General features: G+C 47.3%; 4 protein-coding genes across 5 annotated transcripts in view; 3 read left to right on the forward strand and 1 right to left on the reverse strand.

The window, feature by feature from the left end:
• The window catches only part of LOC116816605 (zinc finger protein 2-like), a 181381-nt gene extending 166133 nt beyond the window's left edge, over window positions 1-15248 (forward strand). The window contains exons 4-5 of the mRNA XM_075070424.1: window positions 11329-11472; window positions 14927-15248. Coding sequence (XP_074926525.1) covers window positions 11329-11472; window positions 14927-15000 — 218 coding nt within the window. The 3' untranslated portion in view covers window positions 15001-15248. The remainder of the gene's footprint in view (window positions 1-11328; window positions 11473-14926) is intronic.
• LOC116816556 (uncharacterized) overlaps window positions 1-17608 on the reverse strand; it is a 568924-nt gene that overhangs the window by 125442 nt on the left and 425874 nt on the right.
• The window catches only part of LOC116836048 (uncharacterized), a 616551-nt gene that overhangs the window by 32857 nt on the left and 566086 nt on the right, over window positions 1-17608 (forward strand). The gene's annotated exons all lie outside the window — the stretch shown is intronic.
• On the forward strand, window positions 11751-13623 carry LOC142047425 (uncharacterized). Its single transcript, XM_075070373.1, is given in 2 exon segments — window positions 11751-13258; window positions 13261-13623. Coding segments are annotated over 2 exon segments (1821 nt in total). The 5' UTR covers window positions 11751-11754; the 3' UTR covers window positions 13578-13623.

Consider the following 17608-nt stretch of genomic DNA (forward strand, 5'->3'; position numbering starts at 1 on the left):
CAAGCTATGTTGCGGGAACTGGTAAACCAGGTAAAGACCCTTACAGAGCTAAACCACAGCCGTGATGGGACGCAGATCATATGGGCCAGCCATTGGCTGCAGAAAATGACACAGGAGGATAATGTAGAGGCATACCTTCTGGCCTTTGAGAGGCAGCCCTACAGGAGGCCTGGTCTTGAGGTCAGTGGTCTGGCATCCTTGCCCCATTCCTGTGTGGGGAGGCCCAGAAGGCCTACCATGATCTGAGGCTTCCCCCAGCTGAAAGCAGAGATTTTGGCCAGACCTGGGGCAATGACAGCAGGGCGGGCCCAGCAGTATCACGAGTGGAGGTACCAGGAAGACAAAACCCAACAGTCCCAATTGTATGATCTCATCCATCTCACATGAAAGTGGTTGTGCACGGAGTCCTGGAGTCCGGAAGAGATACTAGAAGTTCTGATCATCAACCGATACATGAGGAGACTACCGCCAGACCTTCATGCCTGGGTAAGCCAGAACGAACCCTCCACCTATGTTGAGGTTGTCTCCCTGGTAAAGAGGTGAAGGACAGCGAGGGAGCTGACCCGACCAGTTAAGGAAGAGGCACCCCAGGTTAAACTAGCAGCACCAAGTCCTAGAGCTCGGGTGACTGGGCCACCAGGAGGGCCCAGGTGGAAAAAGAGAAGGGCTGAAGGCCCACCAGAGGCCACAAAGAGTTGGAGCATGGAGGGCAAAGAGGATCGTGATGTTGGACTGCGCAAACCAAGAGACGGCTCCATACAGATGTTATGCCTGCGGGGAGTGGGGACACACAGCTGCACAGCGTCCCAATGCCGAGGAGCCTATGCAGTGTAATGTGGGGAACTGGGCAGACCCATGCTCCCTAATCCACCTTGTGGGGGTCTCACTAACCCCACATGTGTACACCAGACCAGTGAAACTAAATGGGCTAGAAACAACGGCACTGGTTGATTCAGGAAGTGCTATCGTGCTTATCTCAGGGAAGCTCATGAAGCATAGTCAGCTGCTGCAGGCTAAACGTACGAGGATAACGTGTCCATGGGACAGTTAGTTACTACCCCACCATCCCAGTAAAAATCGAGATCCAAGGGAACATTATTGAGGTAGCAGCAGGTGTAGTTCCTAAAACTCCCATACCCAGTGCTCATAGGGAGGGACTTCCCAGGTTTGGAGACTTACTCCCAGTAGGGGGATTTGAGAAAGATGGGAACCCTGAAATTAGTGAGGCATCCACAGCAGACTTTCAACCCCCAATTTTCTTTGAAATATCCCCAGATTTGTTCTCCACTGAAACACAAGGTAGAAAGACGATGAGGAAACGAAGGGCAGCTAAGGCCTTGGGAACTCAACTACTGACCCAAAGCCAGAGGGTCACTCTCATAGGTAGGCAGATCCGAGCAGCCGAAAAGGAGGGAGAAGCACCCGAGTCTGACCCCCACCCTAATGCATCTGAATCAGTAGAGGCAACAGAGACTGGGCCCCCAGATCTCGGGCAAATTAGCCCCAGGAAAAGAAATTTTGGGTGGGACCAGGCAGAAGACCCAAGGTACGACAACATCAGGAAGGAGGTGACCGAAATAGATGGGGTCCTCATGGAAGGGAAAACCCAAGGGCCAGGACCCTACTTCATAATGAAGAAGAATCTCTTATACGGGTTGCACCAGTACAGGGGCAGATCCTAGTACCTCAAAAACATCAAAATGCTGTATTAAGTCTTGCCCATAGTCATCTTTTGGGAGGGCATTTGGGGGTAGAGAAGACCCTGGCATGGGTCCTACGACAGTTCTTCTGGCCCAGAGTACATGAAGAAGTGCCGAGGTACTGTGCATCCTGCCCGGAGTGTCAGCTGCATAGTTCCCATCCCCACCTGAGGGCACCTTTAGTACCCTTTCCCATCATAGAGGTCCCGTTTGAGCAAATAGCCATGGACCTAGTGGGACCCCTGGAGAAGACGGCTCGGGGCCACCAATATATACTTGTTGTTTTGGACTATGCTACTTGCTACCCAGAAGCTGTCCCTCTGTGGAACACAACCTCTAAAATGATAGCCAAAGAGCTGGTGGGGATCTTTGCCCGAGTGGGGCTACCGAAGGACATATTAACAGACCAAGGAACCCCATTTATGTCGAAGCTAATGAAGGACCTCTGTATGCTGCTCCATGTACATACCCTGAGAACGTCAATGTACCATCCGCAGACTGATGGGTTGGTAGAAAGGTTTAACCAAACCCTCAAGGATATGATAAGGAGGGTGGTAAATTGGGACAGGAAGGACTGGGACACCCTACTACCTTACCTTATGTTCGCTATCCAGGAGGTACCTCAGGCCTCAACTGGATCCTCCCCCTTTGATCTGTTATATGGGCGCAACCCCCAAGGCATCCTGGACATAGCCAAGGAAATTTGGGAGGAGGAACCCAGTGAGGGGAAGAACATAATACAGCATGTGCTACAGATGAGGGACTGGATAGCCCGGGTCACTCCCATAGTGAGGGGGCACCTAGAGAAGGCCCAAGAGGCCCAGCAAGCCTGCTACAGCTGCCAAGCCAAGGTTCATCAGTTTCAGCCCGGTGACCGAGTAATGGTACTGGTACCCACAGAGAAAGTAAGCTGTTCGCCCAGTGGCAAGGGCCCTATGAAATAGTTGAACCTGTAGGGAAAGTAAATTACAAGGTGCAACAACCAGGACGTCGAAAACCAGAGTAGGTATATCATGTCAACCTTCTGAAACCCTGGCATACCCGAGAGACATGCACAGTGGTTCGGGAAGATCTGCACCCAGGGAACAAAACCCCTGAACAGGTGAGGGTGTCTCCCGATCTGACGACAGCCCAGAGGAAAGAGGTAACTGAGATGTGTGACCTGGCTTTGTTGAGAATACGTCTTGATATTGGGTGATCAACTGGGACATATCACCACATCATCATGAACCCTGGGGCCAGAGTAACTATGAGGCCCTACCAGGTGCCAGCAGCCAAAAGGGAGGAAATAAAAATGGAAGTCAGGAAAATGCTGGAGATAGGGGTCATCGAAGAATCTCACAGTCAGTGGTCCAGCCCAATAGTGTTGGTGTCCAAACTTGATGGCACCACAAGGTTCTGCAATGATTTCCATTGACAAAATGAGATATCCCAGTTTGATGCCTATCCTATACCCCACATAGACAAATTAGTGGACCATCTGGGGAATGCCCGATACTTAACGACCCTAGACTTGACAAAGGGGTAGTGGCAGATTCCCCTAGCCAAAGATGCAAAGGAGAAGACGGCGTTCTCTACAACAGAGAGTCTTATCCAGTATACGGTCCTTCCTTTTGGACTACATGGGGCCCCAGCTACCTTTCAGTGCCTTATGGACAAGTTACTACACCCCCATGCTAGCTATGCTGCAGCCTACTTGGATGATGTGGTGATTCATACCCCAGACTGGGAAACTCACTTGAAGAAGGTGGGGGCGGTCCTTGATACCTTCTTATGACAAACTCTGTTAGGTGTGTTGTGGGGTTCACGGAGGCCAAATATCTTGGCTACGTGGTAGGAAAAGGCCTGATAAAACCCCAGCTGAACAAGTTAGAGGCCATCCAAAATTGGCCATGACCAAGTAGTAAGAAGCAAGTCTGAGCATTCCTAGGGGCGGTGGGTTATTACCAGCGTTTCATCCCCCCATTTTTTCACAAGGGCAAGTCCCCTTACGGACTTAGTGAAGGCCCATGGTCCGAATCCAGTCAGGTGGTCCTACGTAGCAGAGAGGGCATTCACAGACCTATGGACTGCCCTCTGCAATAACCCCATATTGATAGCCCCAGATTTCACCAAGGAATTCATCCTTCAGACAGATGCATCCGAGGTGGGGTTAGGGGCTGTCCCCTCGCAGATGATTGGGGAAGAGGAACACTCAATTCTCTACCTCAGCAGGAAACTCCTTCCAAGGGAACAAAAATATGCAGTGGTAGAGAAAGAGTGCCTCACCGTAAAATGGGCCATGGAAACATTGCGTTATTACCTGCTGGGGCGCAGATTTATCCTTGTGACTGACCATGGCCCTCTTCAATGGATGCTATGGAACAAAGAAAAGAACACAAGGGTAACCAGATGGTTCTTATTCCTCCAGCCTTTCCAGTTCCACATACAGACATAGCAGGGAGTCGCCATGGCAATGCCAATGGCTTATCACGTGTACACTGTCTGGCGTCCCAAGCTGCCCAACCCCTTGGTGTTGAGCAGGGGGGAGGAATACGTGATAGAGCCAGGCCAGTTGGGAACAGCAGAATAGTAGAAGGGAGATATACTGGCCACTGGATAAGCAGTTTTCTGTTCCCTGAGTGACCAGAGCAAGGGCTGCTCGAGGCTTATGAGAACACCTGACTCCAATTAACCTGCTAAGAGTCAAGTGAGGCTGTTAAGCACGTTACTCTAATTAAGGCCCCTCTGATACTATAAAAGGGCTCACTCACGTCTGGCCAAAAGGAGCCAGGGAGCCAGAGGAGAGGAAGTGCGCGCAAGGAACTGGGAGCAAGAGGCGTGCAAGAAGTTGAGAGTGAGTAGGCATACTGCTGGAGGACTGAGAGTACAAGCGTTATCAGACATCAGGAGGAAGGTCCGGTGGTGAGGACAAAGAAGGTGTTGGGAGGATGCCATGGGGAAGTAGCCCAGGGAGCTGCAGCTGTCGTGCAACTGTACCAGGAGGAACTCTAGACAGCTGCAGTCCACAGGACCCTGAGCTGGAACCCGGAGTAGAGGGGGGCCTGGGTTCCCCCCATACCTCCCAATTCCTGATCAAAGGCAAGAGGAATTGATCTGGACTGTGGCTTCTACCAGAGGGGAAGGTCTCTGGGCTGTTTCCCAACTCACAGGGTGAATCTGTGAGGCAAGCAAATCCGCTAATAAGTGCAGGACCCACTAAGGTAGAGGAGGAACTTAGTCACACCTTCTTGTGAGAGAAGAGTATAATAGATCTCAAATCAATGAAGGCTATATGTGGGATGTACAAGACAACAAGACTTATGGAATATGTTGCTTAAACAGTTTCACTTTTGTTTCTACCACCTGTCCCTCCCTTCTCACATTCATCTCCAGACTTCTTGTCCTTGTCCAGATCTATTCCTCCCCCAACAGTCTTCTATTGATTGAACTTTTGGAAACTTTGCCCTTTTAGAGAAGGTAAGGGATTGATTATGTGTGCACAAATTTGCAAAGGGACAATAGGGTTGAGGTCTGTTATTTCTCACTTCTATACATTTATTTATTTAAAAACATTTTTGCTGTTAACAATCATATTATCTCTAGAGACACAAATCCACAGTTTAAGAACTGCAGAACTAAGCATCTCTTATGGTATCTTCTAGACATGAATATGTTGAAATGAATATATTGTTGCATACTACAGAATTAGAATTTATAATCCCTATTCCATGATGAGATGTCTTTGAGCTATAATGTATCTTTATCTTTAGATAGTTATTTTCCTCAAAAAGCATTTTATCAAAAAATTCGATTTAAATAAAAAAATCTGATATTTGATTTAAAAAAATATTTTTTTATCCACCCTGTTTTAAAATAACAGTAAATTATCATCATCTGATGGTCAGCTAGGTGGGCATAACTTCCTCACATGCACCACCATGGTCCCCATGTCTCTTTCCCCCAAACAATTACCTAAACAGCCACCCTCCTCTTGAAAGGGTTTCCCTTTATAAACTGCTCCATTTCTTTTGTTCTTTTGGTTCCCAGACCTTGGTCCTGCTCACCTAATCCAGTTAGTCCTCTGTACCAAGGAGTCCCTCTGCTCAGGCAAGGTTTCCCTTCCCCTGGTCCTCTGGTTAACAGCAATACTCCTCCAAACTCTAGTCAGCTGTCCTTCCCTCCTCCTGTCTGCAGGGCCTGGAGGTGGAAGACATGGACCTGAGCATGCAGGCACACCAGGCCCTGTCCTCCCTCCTCCAGGGGAAGATGTGGAAACCTGCTCCCCAGAGACCCAGTGCAGCCCTGGCCAAAAGAACTCCAGAAACAGCTTCTGGGGCTGGACCAGGAACCCTAGGCTGGGCACAGGGTGTTGAGCCAGTGCCAAAGCATAGACAGGAATAGCTGATTGAGCACCAGTGCCCTCCCCTGAAGGGAAAGGCACCAGAGGTGTCCTGCCCACTGCCACAGCTGCTCAACTGTCACACCCCCATGGCCCCCTCCCTCAGGGGGTTCCCAGGTGAGATACATCAGCACTATATGTTGCTAACACTGTTGCAGGCATTGCAAAGCATTTTGGGGAGGGTCAAAGGTGTGAGTGTGGAGTGGAAGGTTCCTTTGCAGGCTATGAGAGGCCAAGGGGGAGGGAGCAGCAAAGCAGAGAACAGGTTAACTCAACACTTCAGCTAGCTCAGCCTGAAGATAAGACGCTGGCCCAGTCCAAGGTCATGATGCCCGATGAGAAGTCTGCAGCTGTGCTCATATCTTACCCTACCCCAGCCAGCCATGAGAAAAGGAGAACTAAGCTGAACAGGACTGCTGAGATTGCAAAAATAAGAAAGATGGCGAAGGGCAGCAGACTCATGGGGGGCGGGGGGAGGAGTTTCATGTCCTGAAACTGGTGTGTTTTGGGAAAGCTGAGGAGGCCACAGAGACCCAGTTTGGACTGGTACAAACGATATGGGGAACAGAGGTCCCTGAACAAAATGCCCCCTAAAGAACCCGGGACTTAAAATCCCTCCTGAGAGCTGGAGTAAGTTGGAGAGCAACAGTGGACCCTGGATGACCCATGCACAGGACAAGAACTCCCATCCACCCCTCCCCTTTTCTTCTTACATTATACACAGGCTTGGCCAGCCTTGAGTAGTGCGAGTGTGAGTATGAAAGTGGGTTAGGGCTTGGGGCACTAACGCTTTCTTCCTTCCTCTGAGTGACATGGGGAACCCCCAGTGCTCTCCACTGTTATTTTATTATTTTATTAATAAAGCTTTAAAACTTAGGGAACGTCTATAGTATTTGATGTATCGGGGATTGATTTATCACATCCCGTCTGGACGCGATAAACCGATTCACTAATCAACGCCCATACTCCACCTTGTCTGGAGGAGTAAGCAGAGTCAACGGGGGAGCCTCGGCAGTCAACTCACCACCATGAGGATGGCCAGGTAAGTCGAACTAAGATACTTTGACTTTAGCTACATGTGCTCCATCATCTCCTCTCCTACCGATCCTGCAGCCTCAGCCTGATCACCTGATGCCTCAGGCAGATTGGTAACAGAAAACTGCCACACAACCACCCTGCCCTCCAAATCATGCCAGTTCTCCAGCAGAGAAGGATGTGTGGCAGAAAAATAGACGTCGAGATAGAGCAGTGGACCCATGCCCCACCGAACAGCCTGAAGGGTGCATGGGAAAGAGCTTGCCTGCCACCCGTTCCTGACCACGAAGCCAGAGCTCTTGACCCAGTTGACCTGGGCAGAGGAGGCTGCCAAATAGATCTCCTGGCAGGCCTACACCCATACCAGGTCCACTGGGTCCTGGACCACAAGGAGCACGTCATCAGCACACACCGACAGCACCAGCCGCATCTCTGGCTCATGGAGCACCAGTTCTGTTAACCTCCAATGGAGGAGACAAAGGAAAGACTCAGTCGCCACAGTATATAGCTGGCTTGACAGCAGACAGCCCTACCATACTTCTCGCCCAAAGTTGACAGGTGCGGTCAGGGTCCAATTGAAACTGACTAAACACTCAGTGGAGGAATACAGCACCTGGAGAAAACCCATGAACTGGGGCTGGAAGCCAAAAGCCAACACTGTGCCCAGGAGATCCCATGGGCCATCTGGTCAAACGCCTTCCCCTGATCCAGAGACAAGAGGGTGAAAGACAGATCATCCCTATGCCCAAGCTCAAGGAGATCCCAGACCAAATAGAGTTGTCAAAGATGGTCCGGCCCAGCATGGCATAGATGTGATCAGGATGGACCATGTGTGCCACCATGGACCACAGTTGTAGTGAGATGGCCTTCGCTCTGACCTTATAGTCCATGCTAAGGAGTGAGACAGGACACCAATTCTGGAGGTCCCTCTTCTTCAGAAGCAAGGTGAGCACAGTTCACCAGTATGACAGAAGAAGGACCCCACTCCAAGGACTCGGCCTAGATAATGGCAAGGTCCAGGCCAAAAACGTCCCAGAACAGGCAGAAGAACTCCATATATTGGTGGGCATGAGATGCAGGGCTTCTGAGAACTCAGCCAGAATGAGAGGCAGCTTCAGACTGTCCTGGTCACCTGAGCTGAATATCGAGAGTTCATTCCAGAGCACCCTACAAGTGTCACTGTCAGTCGGAACTGGGGAGAAGAGGTTGGTGTAGAAGGTCCTGGCCCTTCCATGCATCTCCTCTGGATCCGTGATGGGGGTGGCGTCCTCTGCCAAAAGGCAGATGACATGCTTCTTAGCCCCCGTCCGTTTCTCCAGGGCATAGAAGAAATGGGAGCTGCAATCCATCTCTCAGAGGAGACAGATGCGGGATCGAACAAATACATCCAGGGCTCGCCGGTCCTCGAGGGCTCAGAGCTCCTCCCCCTTCTCCCAGCATGCTCCGTAGAGGGATGGATCCCTGGGGCTGGTGACCAGATGTCTCTCCAGCTCCAAAACCTCCTGCTCCAACTGCTTTATTGCCGCATCCCTCCGCTGGTTAGCGCCCTGGGTATAATCATGGCAGAAGAGCTGGGCGCGCATCTTCCACACATCCCGCCACCATTGCGCTGAGGGAAAGGCACACCTTTGCCCCTGCCAGGCCAGCCAGATGTCCCAGAAGGACACTATAAAGCCCACATCCTCCAGCAGGTTATTATTGAAGTCCCAGTAGGCCAGCCCCAGCCTCTCAGAGGTAAGAGAGGCGGTCATAGCCACCAGATGGTGGTCCAAGAATGGGGCCGGCCAAACACCAGAGGAGTGGGTTCACAAAAGATGAGGACAAAAAAATAAATAAATGCCGTCCTACTGGGAGTGGCATGACCGATTTTCCTGTACCTGGACATAGGTGAAGGTAGAATCATCATCCGGGTGGTGGTCGCACCAGATGCCCACCAGAAAATGGTGATCTACAATCTCCAGGAGGCATCTGCAGCAGCCAGGCTTGACTCAGTCCCCGTGCAGTCCCACTCCTCGAGGATGCAGTTAAAATCCCCACCCAGGACCAGGCACTTGCGAGGATTCAAGGGGCCAAGGAAGGCGGCCACCTGCTGGAAAAAGTGTACTTGTTCCGGACCCGATGTTGGGGCATAGACATTAAATAGGTTCAGTGTTAGCCCCTCCATACGGACCTGGAGATGCAGCAGGTGACCCAGCATAACTTCAGCAACCCCCAGCACCCTGGGCTGTAGGTCGGGGGAGAACAGGGTGGCCACTCTAGCTGTATTAACTGTGAGATAGCTAGAATACACCCTGTCCCCCCACTCCAGCTAACAGCTAGCGATAGGCCTTATTCCCTGTGGACTAGGGAAAGGTTACTACAGAGTAATAGGAGCTTCTGGAGCCAATTAAGACCCTGCTCTAGACCTTATAAAAAAAACTCTGTTTCAGTCCCTTTATGGTGCAGGTAGCTTGGCGTGGAGTACCTTGGCACATGCCTTCCTCCACTGACTCCCAGGGCTTCCATATGACTGGCAGCTCTTTCATCTCCATCTGAGATGTCTTCTAAGAGACCTCTCTGAGCTGCCAGTCTTCTACCAGGACTTTCTCCAGACCTGGAAGCTGGTTTTGGCAACCATGTCCATAGTGGCCACCAAGAGGGTGGATCTTCTAGCCCCTGCTACACAATCCTCATCTTCATGTGCAGGTGGCAGAGTCACTCTTGGTGTGCCAGAGGTTGTTCCTAGTGGAAGTTACCAGGATCAGAGACCTCCTGGGCTACGACTGGGGGGACTGGGTGGATCCCTATGCACTTGGCTAGCATATGGGGCTCTCTGTCCTTGGTACCCCCCGGCATGTAATTTGTGAGGTGGAGGCAGCCTTAATGCCCACTTCTTGGTCTTTCCTCAAGCAGGTCCTGCAAGAGGGTATCCCCGCCTTCCCCTTACCCCAGGCCCTCTGGATCTCTGCATTGGTCCCCTACCCCTGTGAGCCCTCTCAGCCCCCACCCCTTTGTACCCTGAGCCAGCTGTGTGATTTGCAGCTGGTTTGCTTCCGAACCGTGCCACGGGACCATCTTTACACGCTCATGCTCCACACTCTTCACTTCACCACCCTCCTGTCCTGCCTCAACACCAAGTGGTGGGACCTTCTTCCAGCTGTAAAGGGTGAGGGACCCCGGTCTACCAGCCTCTACTCCATTTTGATTCCATGGCCTGCTGGGCATATTAGCTGATGGCTCCTTCATGGAGCCATGAGCATGGGCGTGTACCGGCGTGGTTCATCCCATTCCCAATGCCTGCCTTTTTTGCAGCGTGAGGGAGATTTTGGCACATGTTTATCTGCAGCCATCTTGCAGCCACTCTTTCAGCTCCTCCAGGACCTCATATTGAGGTTCTGGCTGCACTTTTCCCTGCCTCTTTTTATTTATGCACATCCTATCTGTGGCGCCACAAAATTGACCTTCTCCTAGCTATAGCCAAGGTGGCCATTTACAATACCAGGGAAAGGAGGTTGGCTGAGGTGGGGGGGCTCTGCAACTGTGGGGATTGTTTTCATTCCTCTATCCATTCACACATCCGGGAAGAGTTTCCCTGGGTAGCATCCTCTGGTTCCTTCAATGCTTTTGAGGAGCAGTGGGTGTTGCCTAGGGTTCTCTGTTCAGTGTCCCCTTGTGGTTCCCTAGTTTTGGCCCTTTGACCTTCACACCTGCCCCTGTTATATTTTTGATTGTCTCCCATAATTATTTGAGTTCCTGGACCTTGTGGATCCTCCCTGAAGGCTGAGGGAGTGTCCTCTAGCCCATGTCTGTGCCTGCCCACTTCCCACAACCCAATAGGACCACTCTCCTGCTGCTTTCTGGCCCTGCTGTACAACACTGAGCTCAGAATTCTGTGATATCCTTGCCTCTCCCTTTCCTTTTTTCACTGAACCCCACCATCCCATGCTTACTGTTATCAGCTTCCATAGGATTCTCTCATTGTCCCTGAACCTCTCTGTCAGTTGTGCACTTCCAGAGACTTGTCCTCTGTCTGGAGTGTTCAGTTTCTGGGATATGCAGTTTTGGGATATGCTTCATAAGCAGAGCTTATGTCCTTCACCTTTGAGCATCAGAGGAGGTAGTCTTGCAATTTTACTTGTTTAAAATGAACTGGGCTTGAACTAATAGAATGCTTTTTATTACAAATTTCCCATCAACTCCCCTGATCTCTCCTATTTTTTTCCCCCTGAACAGGGTTTCCTGTTTCCAAACCTGATGTGGTCTTCCAGCTGGAAGGAGGGGAAGAGTTGTGGGTCCTGAATCTCCAGAGTTCAGATGAAAGAGAGATCCTAAGAGATCCCTGCACAGATGAGGAAACATTAAACCAACCCAGAATCTGTAAGTGTCTGAGGGAAACAGCTGGAATTACCTGCAAAGACTTTGTGAGCTCTGTGAATCCTCAGCAGATATCAGTCATGTCTTCCTACAGATCATGACTGACACCTGGCATTAGTTCTTTCCTACTGAGTGTTTGGATGGGATGTGGAGGCAAAATTGATCCCCTCCCCTCTCCCCTATGCTTTTTATTTTTATTCTGTCTCTCCAATACTTATTTTAGTTTGCTCTCTGCCCTTCCATCTCTAATTCTGAGGTTTCTTTTCTATTCTAGTAGGTTATGGGATGGTGGGCAAGAAAAAGAAGCAGAATCCTCAGCAGGAAGATGCTGAGCAAGTGCAAGCATGTGGGACATTATCACAAAGATCCAAAGGGAATGTGTCCAGTAGTAACGAATGGGAGAAAGCCTGTGAAAGTCACCACACACCAGAGAGATATCAGGGAAACCAGGCACAGGAGAAAGTGGATGAACCCATTAATTTTCAAGGAACTCACAGGGAACTCAAAGAAACCACATCCCAGGCAAAAATCCTCAGGGTAGAGAGAGAGAATACATGTAGCGAGTGTGGGAAAAACTTCAGATACCGCTCAGCCCTCATTCAGCATAAGATCATGCACACAAAAGGCAGATCCTATGAATGCTTCACTCAGAGCACAGTCCTAATTACACATCAGAAAATACAGGGAGGAGAGAAACCCTATCAATGCTGTGAGAGTGGGAAAAGCTTCACTAACAACTCAGCGCTTATAACCCATCAGAGAATCCACACAGGTGAGAAACCCCATCAGTGCAGTGACTGTGGGAAAAGCTTCTCGCGGCGCTCAGTGCTTGTTATCCACCAGAGAATCCACACAGGTGAGAAACCCTATCAGTGCTGTAAGTGTGGGAAAAGCTTCACTAATAGCTCAACGCTTATTACTCATCAGAGAATACACACAGGTGAGAAACCCTATCAATGCTGCAAATGTGGGAAAAGCTTCACTCGGAGCTCACACCTTGCTATACATCAGAAAATCCATATGAAAGAGAGACTCCATGAATGCAGTGACTGTGGCAAAAGGTTCACTCAGCGATCACACCTTACTACACATCAGAAAATACACAGAGAGAGACCCTATGAATGCAGTGAGTGTGGGAAAAGCTTCACTCACAACTCAAAACTTATTGCACATCAGAGACTCCACACAGGTGAGAGACCCTATGGATGCAGTGACTGTGGAAAAAGGTTCACTCAGCACTCAGTCCTTATTAAGCATCAGAAAATACACAGAGGAGAGAGACCGTATGAATGTGGTGAGTGTGGGAAAAGGTTCACTCAGCGCTCAGAACTTACTATGCATCAGAGAATCCACACAGGTGAGAAACGGTATGCATGCTGTGAGTGTGGAAAAAGCTTCACTCAGAGCTCAAACCTTACTGCACATCGGAGAATCCACACAGGAGAGAGGCCCTATGAATGCTGTGAGTGTGGGAAAAGGTTCACTCAACAGTCACACCTTACTACACATCAGAAAATACACAGAGGAGAGAGACCCTATGAATGTGGTGAGTGTGGGAAAAGGTTCACTCAGCGCTCAGACCTTACTATGCATCAGAGAATCCACACAGGTGAGAAACACTATGCATGCTGTGAGTGTGGGAAAAGGTTCACTCAGCGCTCAAACCTTACGGCACATCAAAGAATCCACACAGGAGAGATGCCCTATGAATGCAGTGAGTGTGGGAAAAGGTTTACTCACAACTCAAACCTTATTGTACATCAGAGAATCCACACAGGAGAGAGACCCTATAATGCAGCAACTGTGGGAAAAGGTTCACTCAGTGCCCAGTCCTTATTGTGCATCAGAGAATCCACACAGGAAAGAGACCCTGTGAATGCTGTGTGTGTGGGAAAAGTTTCAGTCGTACCTCAGCCTTTACTAGACATCGGAGAATACACAGAGGAGAGAGACCTTGTGAATGTGGTGAACATGGGAAAAGCTTCACTCAGCGATCAAACCTTACTGCAAACCAGAGAATCCACACAGGAGAGAGGCCCAGTGAATACTGTGAGTGGGAAAAGCTTCACTCAAAGATCATGCCTTATCTATCATCAGAGAATTTTTAAGGGAGCTAAACACCATAAAAACCTTGTTTAGAGCTGTCAATTTTTTCTTTAAAGTTTTCTTTTGACAATTCCCAGGTAAGTGTCCTTTAAGGCTCTTTGCATCTTTTGCATACTGTAGTCCCTCAGCTCCCACAGAAGAGTTGCGCACTTTTGTCTTTTGAAACTTGCCCTTCTTTGGTGTGACCCCAATGGTCCCTTCTGTCAACTCCATTTTCCTATGAGTCATTGGTGTATGTGTCCTCTCTACCAGGACTGTCCATCACTCCAGGTGGGGGAGATAAGGCATGTCTTCAACTATCTACATTGAGGTAAAATCTCCCTGGGCCTCATCACTGTGGTTTTCATGGAGTTAGCTAGCTCGAGTTCACGTTCCTGAAGTAAAAAGACAACTATTCTTGCAGTAATGACATGGGCCCCATATAGTGGCTGGGTTTATCTAGCACATTTCCTCCTGATATGACCTCAACACTGTCATATTTCCTAGTCTAAACAAACTTGGAGCATCACATTTATACTCTTTCTCCCACTGCAAAGTTATTGTTAGAGTCACCAAGTTCCCCTCTGAGGACAGATTGACTCATTCCCAGTTGTTCTTGTGTTATCCTGGATTGTGCTGAACAGCAGGTTTTTGAGGTTTTTTTTTACTTTTTTTTCCATTTAAAATACATTTAAATATAAAGATCAGGAGCAGCCACAGGAAAATAAATGGCATTTCAACCTCTGTGGTTCTGCATGGAGATGGGTTGTTTCGGAGGGATTCCCCATCACCCAATAACTGTTACCTTCCTTCACTTCCCAAAGTGTCTGATGAGGTAGTGTTCTTAGCTCTCTGTTCTTAGGAATGGTCACTGGATGTCTTTGATCCTAAATCAGACTCGCTGGGGTGGGAGATGGAAGTGTCACAGACCTGGAAGGGGATTTCAAATTGATCCCAAACACAGTGTGATCATTTAGAGTTTAAATTCCAGTTTCCCTCTATTGGCAAAGCCATTTCTGTGAAGGTTGGCTGTTCTCCCCCCCCACCCCACCCCATTATGAAGATGTTAAGACTTTTGTAAATAACACTAAAGACAGCACTGAGTGAAGCAAGTTTCAATGGATCAGAGGAAATTGTAATGAGGGACTCTCTCATCTTGATTTTGTGTCATCAGATGTAACCAGCTTGGAATTTCACTTTACTTGACAATGAATGTGTCTTCTATCTCACTGTGATATGGCTTTTCTATCTTTCATGACAGCTGTTTGGTCATATAACTGGATATTAGTTTTGTTTGACAGAATGTAGCTTAGATTTATTAGAAGCATTAAGAAAAATGACCATTTGCTACAATCATCCTTTCTTACTTTAGTTTTGTTTTTCCCCCATCCTTGCATGATGACATGGAAAAAATTCAAGTGCAGTTCAATCAATGGGAGAGAATAGTCCAAGCTACTGGACATATTATCAAAGAAAAAGTTGTTTCTAAATTTCCACTCTGAAATGGTGAACAACAGCAGACCCCAAACTGTGCAACTAACAGAAGGAAGTACATGTGATCACACTATACTTCAGTTCATAGAATCACAGAATATCAGGATTGGAAGGGATCTCAAGAGGTCATCTAGTCCACCCTGTTATCTTACAAAGACTCAGATCTAGGATTGTGTCTAATCCCTAAACACAACTATACTCAAGAGATTAAAAGAAAACTAACATATATGAGAAGATTTTTTTTAATCTTTGGGTATATTATTTTTATCAATGAAAATGAAATTAAATATGAAGTTATGGGTGAAATAGTGAGAGATTAATTATGCGATAAACTGAACTATACTGGAACAATAAAACATGTATTTTTTTTTAGTTTTGGGAAGCTTTTTTAGTTAGTAATATAGGAAAAGATACTTTGATGTAATGTACCCCTTTTGGTCTAAAATGTCCTGATGTAAAACCTCACTCCAAAGGTTGGGGCGGGGGAATGTATGTGAGCAACAGTGTATAAGAGAATATTGACCCAATACAGATTTTTTTTTGTTTGTATTTCAAATGGAACTTATTTTGATTAGCTTCAAAGTCAATTTCTATTAAGGGGAAAACTACTTGAGGAGATGAGTCATATAACCTTTTACCCAGTTGGACCATAAAGTCACTGAGTTCCTGTGACATTATGAGGGTAATGTAATATCTCATTGAAAGATGACAGGGCCAGAAAGAGTTAATTAACTCACAGACTGACCTGACCCATGGCCGAACTTTAGAAACTGGTTAGGAAGATATGTAAATGAATAGAGCTTTGAAATGCAAGTCTGCGTTGTTAGTGGTAGAAGGGTAAGTGCTTGCTCAGGTTCTGTGATGTAAACAAACAAGTCTTGTCTAGTTCTATAGCTTTGATTCAAAGAGCAAAAAAAAGGGAGTGTTAACATTTAGGAAGACACTTGAGTGAAATAGTTTTATTGTCTATATGTCTCTTAGAAGGTTGTGGTAACCTGTAGCTGAACTGTTTAATGGATAAATTACCCTGTGCTAATTGCCAGGCTGTTTGGAAGAAGGCGGGTTAAGCCTATTGTTCTCTCAAAAGGCTGCTGGAAATGTAGAAGAACCCTGGGAAACAATCCTTCATCTCAGATCTGCTTTAGGTTTCAAGAGGGGGAAACCTTAAGCCATAAGGATTGAGATCACCAGTCATTGACTGGAGCCACCCTGAATATGGACATTGGACTCTAACCTATGGACTATTTCTTAAAGGACTTTTGGCAACTACAAGCTCATCTCCGCTATGTATCTGAACCTCAAGAATTAAACTCAAGTCTGTATGTATATTGATCTTTTAACCAACTCTCTCTCTCTCCTTTTTAAATAAATGTTAGTTTAGTTAACAAGAATTGGCTAAAAGCATGTATTTTAGTTAAGATCAAGTTGTAATTGAACCTGGGTGTGTGGCTGATCCTTTGGGATTGGAAGAAGCTTTTCTTTTATATGATGAGATAAGATTTTCAGGAACCATCATCATATGTTTGACAACTGTGTCTGGATGGAGGCCTGAGGCTGGGTACCTTAAGGGAACTGCATTGTTTGGACTTCTCAGTAACCAGTGAGGTACTACAGAAGCTGTTTTGTGCTGGCTTGCTAAATCTAAGCATTGGAATAACCACCAGCTTCTGGGGTTTGTCTACCTTATTTTTTTGCAGTTCACCCTAATTGAGTGACCTCAACTGGCTCCCACAGGCAGCATCATCATAGTTCCCCATTTCTCTTCTTTGCAGAAATAAATAAATAAATAAAAAAGACGTGACATCTGTCACAAGATGCCTCCACTTACTTTTAAGAATGGTGATGGATGCATGATGCAGTTTTTCTGTTACAAATTTTTATGGCCAGTTATTTTTACGGGTGCGGAGATGCCTTTTCATTTTTGAGGAGGCCAGCTTTTAGAACACAGCCTGTCCTGATGGTTAAATGGCCATGGAAACCTCCTCAAAACTGGCTGTGTTTCTTTCTTTCATTTTGGATATTTTCTTGATATTTTGATAGTTTGGGAGTTCACATATTCACACTGAATATGGTTTGAAATTCCAGATATTTTAAGAAAACTTCTGGGGTAAAACTGCTGGCTTTGGGCCAAAGTTTGCCTTATTCCAATTTGATTGGGCCACATTGTCTGTATCCAACGCACACTTTACACTTGATTTGCTCACAGAATTCAGGGAAGGCACAATGAAGTAGGTAAGCTGCAATCGTCAACCATCAATGTCAAGGAAAAGGCTGAAGTCCATTGCCTTTCAGGTCAACAAGCCATCTAAGGACTGGTTTATGCTGAAAAGCTATACTAGAATAGCCATTGTGATGTTGCAGTCTATATGACTTTAATAAAATCATGCTAATGAGTGAATATAATGTAACTGGAATATGCTTCATGCAAAAGGTCTCTTGTAAGGTATAATTACAAAGTTTATAATCCACTGAGTGTGATCATCCTATTTGTATAAATGTTCCACTCTTGTATCTGAATCTAGAAATATTAAATATAACTCTGAGGGCCTATTGTAATTAT

The sequence above is a fragment of the Chelonoidis abingdonii genome, chromosome 11 (assembly GCF_003597395.2).
Source record: "Chelonoidis abingdonii isolate Lonesome George chromosome 11, CheloAbing_2.0, whole genome shotgun sequence".
NCBI classification, from domain to species: domain Eukaryota; kingdom Metazoa; phylum Chordata; order Testudines; family Testudinidae; genus Chelonoidis; species Chelonoidis abingdonii.